Genomic DNA, 7677 nt, shown 5'->3' on the forward strand with positions numbered 1-7677 from the left:
CACCCACGCTGGTCCAGGAAAGCAGTGGCACCTGGAGGAGTGGTGGAGAAAGAGCAGGTGACCGCGGATGGGGCCTGGCCAGCAGCCTGCTCACCGGCACTGCCTGTCCCCACAGAGGCTCCCAGCAAGCCCATCACGGTGACGGTGGAGGAGCAACGCAGCCAGAGCGTGCGCCCCGGGGCCGACGTTACCTTCATCTGCACAGCCAAGAGCAAGGTGGACAGCAGGGCACGGGCCCCCGGGTACTGCTTCTGCGGTCCCTGAGCACTCCCATGACCCCACGCCATCACCCTGTTGCCCTGCAGTCCCCGGCGTACACCCTGGTATGGACCCGCATGCACAATGGGAAACTGCCCTCCCGGGCCATGGACTTCAACGGCATCCTGACCATTCGCAACGTGCAGCCGAGCGACGCGGGCACCTACGTGTGCACGGGCTCCAACATGTTCGCCATGGACCAGGGCACGGCCACGCTGCACGTGCAGGGTATGCCTCGTCTTCGACCGCACCCACGCCCAACTCACCCCGCCCGCCATTTCTTCAGTCAGCCGATCCCTGAGCACCTCCATGGCATGCCAGGCCCTGCGTGGTCTGGGCCCCCAGGAGATAGGGGAGAGAAGGACAAACAGGGTCTCAGCTTGTCCGAACCTGCGTCCTGGGGGGAGACTGCTCGTGAGCAGAGAAGGACGGGTGGTAATGGCTGCCAGCGTAGGACGGCGGAGGGAGCAAGGAAGGAGGCTGGGCTTCCCTGGAAGAGCTGGCCAGGGAGGGTCTCCCTGAGGAGAGCTAAGCTGAGCCTGAAGGAGGAGGCACTGTGCTAGTTAGAGAGCTGGCAGGCAGTGGTCTTGCACAGGGAGCAGCGTGTGCAGCGGCCCTGGGACAGGTCAGCAGGGCCAGCCCGGAGCCGAGGGAGAGGACTGGTGAGAACTTGGAGACGGGGCCAGAGGTGAGAGCATGCAGGCTGTGGCAGGCCTGCACAGGGCACTTGGGGTTCAGAAAGTGACCAGGAGCCACAGACAGGTGTTACATGGGGAAGCGACAAGCTCTGTGATGTTTTTAAGTCCCCCAGGATGGCGGTGTGCACGTGTGGCCATGGAGGTCTGTGGGGAGGCAAGGAGGGGGTTGCAGTGGGCTGGATGACACCCCCTACCCTGATTGTGCATTTCCTCTCCTCCCACGTCAGCCTCAGGTGCCTTGTCTGTCCCCGTGGTCTCCATCCACCCCCCACAGCTCACAGTGCAGCCAGGGCAGCTGGCTGAGTTCCGCTGCAGTGCCACAGGGAACCCCACACCCATGCTCGAGTGGACAGGTGAGCCGTGCCAGAGTGGTATTCAGAGCCTTACCCGGGTAAGGGAGGGCGGGGCAGGGCCCTGGGCCTGAGGATTGCGGTTCCCAGGGCGGGAAGGGGTGGCCAGAGCTATGCCAGTCCCAGTGAGCACTGACCCCCCCTCTCCCCACCAGGGGGCCCTGGTGGCCGGCTCCCTCAGAAGGCACAGGTCCACGGTGGCATCCTGCGCCTGCCGGCTGTTGAGCCCTCAGACCAGGCCCAGTACCTGTGCCGGGCCCACAGCATCGCCGGGCAGCAGGTGGCCAGGGCTGTACTCCACGTGCACGGTGAGGAGCAGGCTGGGGCTGGGGCTGGGCACCCGCAGCCACCTGGGAGGTCCTCACATGGCTCTGTCTGCAGGGGGCAATGGGCCCCGGGTCCAGGTGAGCCCAGAGAGGACCCAGGTGCACGAGGGCCGCACCGTCAGGCTGTACTGCAGGGCTGCAGGGGTGCCCGGTGCCACCATCACCTGGAAGAAGGAGGGGGGCAGCCTTCCCCCGCAGGTGAGGAGCTCCTGTGCCACACGGCACTCACTGTGCCCGCCCACCTACTCCCCTCTGGCTCCCTTCACCCCCAACATGGTAGCCTCAGGCCAGGGACAGCTCTGCTGCCTGGCTCTCCTCCTGGGCATCCCATGAGGCCCTCTGCCGCCCTCTGCCTGCCTTCACTGCTGGTCCCTGCCTGGCTGCCCTGGGGCTGACCCCTGCTGTGTGGCAGGCCCGGTATGAGCGCACAGACATAGCCACGCTGCTCATCCCAGCCATCACTGCCGACAATGCCGGCTTCTACGTCTGCGTGGCCACCAGCCCCGCTGGCACTGCCCAGGCCCGGATCCAAGTGGTCGTCCTGCCAGGTGCGGGGCCTTTGGAGGCGGGGGAGCGGGGAGGCCGGGCCAGGGGCCCAGAGGCCTGATTCACTCCCACTCTGCCTCCAGCCTCAGGTGCCAGCACCCCGCCAGTCACAATTGAGTCCTCGTCCCCTTCGGTGACTGAAGGGCAGACGCTCGACCTCAGCTGTGTGGTGGCTGGGCCGGCCCCTGCCCAGATCACATGGTACAAGCGAGGCGGCAGCCTGCCTCCCCACGCCCAGGTAGGAGGGGCTCTGCCTGGGGAGCTTGAGCCCATCCGCCCCCACCCACGACTTCTCGATGGCTTTGTCCTAGCGCGGTAGGGAGCTGTGGACAGGTCTTACCGGGAAGCCCCAGGGAGACGCTTCACACCACCTTGTGCCCTCCTGCTAAGGGGCCCACCATCTCCATCTCCCTCTCCAGCTTCTGACCTGGGGTGGCCCCGGACAGAGCCAGCGAATTTGATGAAAGAATCCCTGGTGTTTAGAGGGAGCCGGGGCTACAGCCCCACCGCCATCCTCACTTCCCTCTGCCACCCCACCTAGGTCCATGGCGCCCGGCTGCGTCTCCCCCAGGTGTCCCCAGCCGATTCTGGAGAATACGTGTGCCGTGTGGAGAATGGATCGGGCCCCAAGGAGGCCTCCATCATCGTCTCTGTCCTACATGGTGCCCACGTGGGCCCCAACTACACCCCTGGTGAAGAGTCAGGTACGGCCGGTCAGGCCTGGGATCACTGCTCTGGTCCCAGGGAAAGTGTGTGGTCTTCTCAGTGGCATTAAGACAGAGGGGGCGGGACCAGCAGTCGGCATAATGGCTACGTTGCTGGACTTCTGTGTAGTCGACCACGGTTCGAGTCCCAGACCCAGTGGCTTAAACTCACACCGGGCACATGTGCGTGCATGCCCAAGATCCCAAGAGGAGAATGGAGGAGAAGGGGTTGTGGCGTGGCCATCCCCCCGGGGGTGATTTCTCGCTTTCTTTCTCTCTGTCTCTGTCTTTCTGGCGAGCGCACACGCCCTATAGCAAAAAAATAAATAAATGAAAAGACAGAGGGGGCGTTCCAGGCAGGCACTGACCTCCCACTGCCTGGAGACAGAGCCTGGAAGTAAGGCTGGCCAGCTTACCTGGGCCCCAGTGAGGCCGCTGATTTGGATGTGTCGAGAAGCAGCAGAAGGTCATGGCTGGACACTGAGTTAGGAGTCAGGCTGACATCCTTAGACTGGTTGGTTTGCCTCTGGGGACCTGTTTCCTCGTCCGTGAAACGGGACACCACCCACTGCTGGCTCACAGTGTGGTTTACATGAGGTGGTGTCGGTGGGAAGGACTTGGGAACGCCTGGTCGGCTCGGTAAAAGGGCTCTGGTTCTGGGTCATCGTGGTCTGCAGCCTGGGGCCCAGCCCCGGCTCCCTGTTGGCCAGAGCAGCCTGTCCTCAGGCAGTCGGGTGGGGGCCGGTGGGCCGAAGTGCTGTGTTAGCGGTGGGAGCTCTTACACTCGCCTGGCTGTGCCCGGGCTGAAGAGTGTGGTCCCAGCCCTAGGAAGGCTTTCTGTGTGCCCAAGCTGGGGCTCAGGCACTCCGAGGACCTCTGTGTGAGGACCACAGCCTGGTGAGGCTCAGGAGCCCAGGCCTCTGACCAGCCCCTCTGCGCCCAGCCCCTGGCAGCTCCCAGTCCATCCGCATCGAGTCCTCCTCCTCCCACGTGGCCGAAGGGCAGACCCTGGATCTGACCTGTGTGGTGCCTGGGCAGGCCCACGCCCAGGTCACGTGGTACAAGCGTGGGGGCAGCCTCCCGGCCCGGCACCAGGTACAGCAGCCCCCAGGGCCAGCCTCAGAGGGGTGGGCCAGGACTGCTCTGGTCCCTTCCCAACCTGCCCTGCTTGCACACAGACCCACGGCCCGCTGCTGCGGCTACACCAGGTGTCCCCTGCTGACTCGGGCGAGTACGTGTGCCGCGTGATCCTCGGCTCCAAACCCCTGGAGACGTCTGTCCTGGTCACCATTGAGGCCTCTGGCTCCCTCCCCGGTGAGCTGCTCTCAGCAATGTGGCACGGAGAAGCCCAAGGGCCTTCCGAGGGGCTGCGATCTAAGTCCTCCTGTTGTGACAGGGCAGGTGGCCAAAGGCCAGCCCTGTCCAGGCAGACTCCACATGGCTGAGGGAGCCGCCATCGTCCCATTGCCCCTCCCTCTAGCCATGTCACTCCCCAGCCTTCCCCTCCTCACCTGGCTACACTCATCTCTGCATCTCCTCTCTCCCCGGCGAGGCTCGGCCCCTTCCTGGCCACTCCATCAGGGTGCTGAGCTGGGGACATCAAGCACCCCCCCAGGCGTGGGCCTGACCTGGGGACACAACCTTACCCTTACTTAGAGGGACATCTACTACCCTCACCCCTGTCCCAGCAGCCCCAGGACCTGTCCCACCTGTCAGGATCGAGTCCTCATCTTCCACAGTGACCGAGGGGCAGACCCTGGATTTGAACTGCGTGGTGGCTGGGCAGGCTCATGCCCAGGTCACGTGGTACAAGCGTGGGGGCAGCCTTCCCCCCCGGCACCAGGTACACGCACCCAGGATGAGGAGGGGCTGTGGACAGTGGGTTGCAGGGTCTGGGCCCCTGGGCTGATGAATGAGCAGTTCCCAGCTCAGGGTAGGTGGGGACTGGGCTCCAGGAGGCACCCCTTGACACCCCTGCCCACGGCTGCCCAGGTCCGCGGCTCCCGCCTGTACATCTTCCAGGCCTCCCCAGCTGATGCAGGAGAGTATGTCTGCAGGGCCAGTGATGGGGTCGAGGCCTCCCTCACGGTCACAGTCCTCAGGACCCATGGCGCCAACTTTGCCTACCGTGAGTGGACGGCCAGGGCAGCTGGGGTGCGGAAAGGGGATAGGCTGGGTGACTTCAGAGAACTACAGTGACCAATGACTGTCATACCCCACAGCCCCTGGTGGCACCCAGCTCATCCGCATCGAGTCCTCCTCCTCCCAAGTGGCTGAAGGGCAGACCCTGGATCTGAACTGCGTGGTGCCCGGACAGGCCCATGCCCAGGTCACGTGGCACAAGCGCGGCGGCAGCCTCCCTGCCCGGCACCAGGTGTGAGATTAAAGGGAGGTCCCTGGGGGTGGAGTCGGGTGGGGAGGGCTGGAAGCTCTTGTGAGACACCCACCATGCAGGGGTGCAGTGCAGTGGTAGGGACTCAGGTCCCCACCAGCCAGCCTGGCTGTGCATCCTGGTTCCGCCACTTCCTGGCCCATGCTTCGGGCAAGTTACTGACCCCTCTGCGTCGTCGTAGCTTCGTCGTCTCCGAAAAGGTCCTAGCCGCGGCTGCCTTACAGGATTAGCCCAAGGTTGAAGGGAATACTCGGGAGCTCAGGAAGTGCTGTGAGCTCTTATTGCCGTAAGACTATCAGCTATTACTGTACTTCCTAGAACTCAGGCCCGTGGCCTGGCGGCTAAGGCAACTGGATCTCACAACTGCATGGTTCGAGTCCCGGACCCAGTGGCTTCAGAAACCCATCAGACACATGTGCATGTGTGCCCAAAATCTGGAGAAGGGATTGTAGTGTGATCATCTCCCCTGGAGCTGGAGGGTGCTTTCTCGCTTTCCTTCCATCTCTCACTGGAAAGGGCACACACACCCTGGCAAAAAAATTTTTTTGGAGAGGTTTTTGCTATAGGGCGCGTGCGCTCGCCAGACAGACAGACAGAGACAGAGAGACAGAAAGCGAGAAATCACCCCCCAGGGGGGATGGTCACGCTGCAATCCCTTCTCCTCCATTCTCCTCTCAGGATCTTGGGCACGCACGCACACGTGCCCAACATGAGTTTTAAACCACCAGGTCCAGGACACAAACTGCGATCGACTACATGGGAGTCCAGCAACATAGCCATTACACTAACTGCTGGCCCCTCTGGCAAATTTTTTTAAAAACTGAATTTAGGGGGCCATAAAGTGGCATGGTGATTAAGGCACTGGATTTCCACATGCAACCATGATTTGAGTCCCAGATCCTGCAGCTTGAAAATTGCCCTGGATATGTGTGTGTGTGTGCCCCAAATCCCCGAAAAGCGAACAGAAGAGAAGGGATTGCAGTGTGGCCACTCCTCCCTGGGGGGTGGTTTCTCACTTTCCCTCTCTCTGTCTCTCTCCAGCAAGTGCATGTAACTTATGGCAAAAAAACTAAATTGAAATTTTTAAAAAAGAATCGCTGGCAGGTGGCATGGCGGTTAGGGTGCTGGACTCCCACATGGCAGACCACGGTTCAAGTCGCAGAACTGGGGCTTGCTTTCTCACTTTCTTTCTCTCTCTCTCTGTCTCTCCAGTCAAAACTGAAAAATGATAATAATAAAAAAAATTAAGTATTTTAAAGAAAAAGAAAGAATGGAGGACACTACTGATCAGTTGCAAGGTAGACCATTATCTTCTGTACTTCTAAGGAAGAGAAGCTTCCATTACCATAGGAAGGCTTCCGTGGTCGATGCGTCTTGGTCTCAGGCGTGTGCACATGTCACAGCGGGAGGAATACAGCACTAGTGTGTGCTCCTCCTGTCCCCTGACACCGCGGATGAGCTCCCCTGTCCCCACCTCTGAGCAGGACAGGGAAACTGGCCCAGGGCTGGTGGCCAGGCTCCAGAGGTCAGAAAGGCAGGAAGAGTTACAGGTTACAGGTGAAAGGGCCCCCAAGGGCTCTCTCTCTGACCTCACCCCATGCTGGCCAGACCCACGGCTCCCTGCTGAGACTCCACCAGGTGTCCCCTGCTGACTCGGGCGAGTACATGTGCCGTGTGGTGGGTGGCTCCGTGCCCCTGGAGGCGTCTGTCCTGGTCACCATCGAACCTGCGGGCTCTGGGCCTGGTGAGTATCCTAGGGTTGATGGGGCGGGCCAGCCCGGAGAGGTTCCCTACCCCAGCAGTGGCAGGACCAGGAGTCCAAGCCTCAGACGGCACCTCCCAGGAGACCAGTGGCCCCCCAGGCACCGTCTTCTCACCCCTGTTCTCCATCCCCAGCACTCGGGGTCACCCCTCCAGTCCGGATCGAGACCTCCTCCTCACATGTGGCTGAAGGGCAGACCCTGGATCTGAACTGCCTGGTTACTGGGCAGGCCCACGCCCAGGTCACGTGGCACAAGCGTGGGGGCAGTCTCCCGGCCCGGCACCAGGTAAGAGGTGGGGTGAGGAGGGCCCGAAGGGGCTCATAAATGGGGAACGAGCACAGGCTTGGGCCGGCAGATTCAAGTGCAGGCGCTGCTCTGCCGCTTGTCTGCTGTGTGACCTCAGGCCTGTCACCTGACTGCCCAGCCCTCAGTGTCCTCTGTCAAATGGGCTCGCACGCTGCCTACCTCACACACCTGAGGCACGTTAGCGGATGTGGGTCTCCCACTTTCCCACATACTCCCTGGTACAGGTCAGCTGGCAGGCTGGACCTGGTCCCAGTGCTGGGGCAGGAGAATTAAAAGGTGGGGAGGGGGCTCTCCCTGGAGGAGCCTGCGTCCATCTCTAGCTGGCCGGGCCGGG

General features: G+C 62.1%; 1 protein-coding gene across 1 annotated transcript in view; it reads left to right on the forward strand.

Annotated features, from left to right (window-relative positions):
- The window catches only part of HSPG2 (heparan sulfate proteoglycan 2), a gene marked incomplete in the record, with an annotated part of 117566 nt that overhangs the window by 82070 nt on the left and 27819 nt on the right, over positions 1-7677 (forward strand). The window contains 15 exon segments of the mRNA XM_027770665.1: positions 116-216; positions 306-486; positions 1184-1309; positions 1462-1614; positions 1688-1830; positions 2045-2180; positions 2262-2416; positions 2720-2882; positions 3826-3977; positions 4061-4196; positions 4571-4725; positions 4875-5010; positions 5105-5256; positions 6883-7018; positions 7171-7322. Coding sequence (XP_027626466.1) covers positions 116-216; positions 306-486; positions 1184-1309; positions 1462-1614; positions 1688-1830; positions 2045-2180; positions 2262-2416; positions 2720-2882; positions 3826-3977; positions 4061-4196; positions 4571-4725; positions 4875-5010; positions 5105-5256; positions 6883-7018; positions 7171-7322 — 2177 coding nt within the window.

This window comes from Tupaia chinensis, unplaced genomic scaffold (assembly GCF_000334495.1).
Source record: "Tupaia chinensis unplaced genomic scaffold, TupChi_1.0 Scaffold000146_1, whole genome shotgun sequence".
NCBI classification, from domain to species: domain Eukaryota; kingdom Metazoa; phylum Chordata; class Mammalia; order Scandentia; family Tupaiidae; genus Tupaia; species Tupaia belangeri.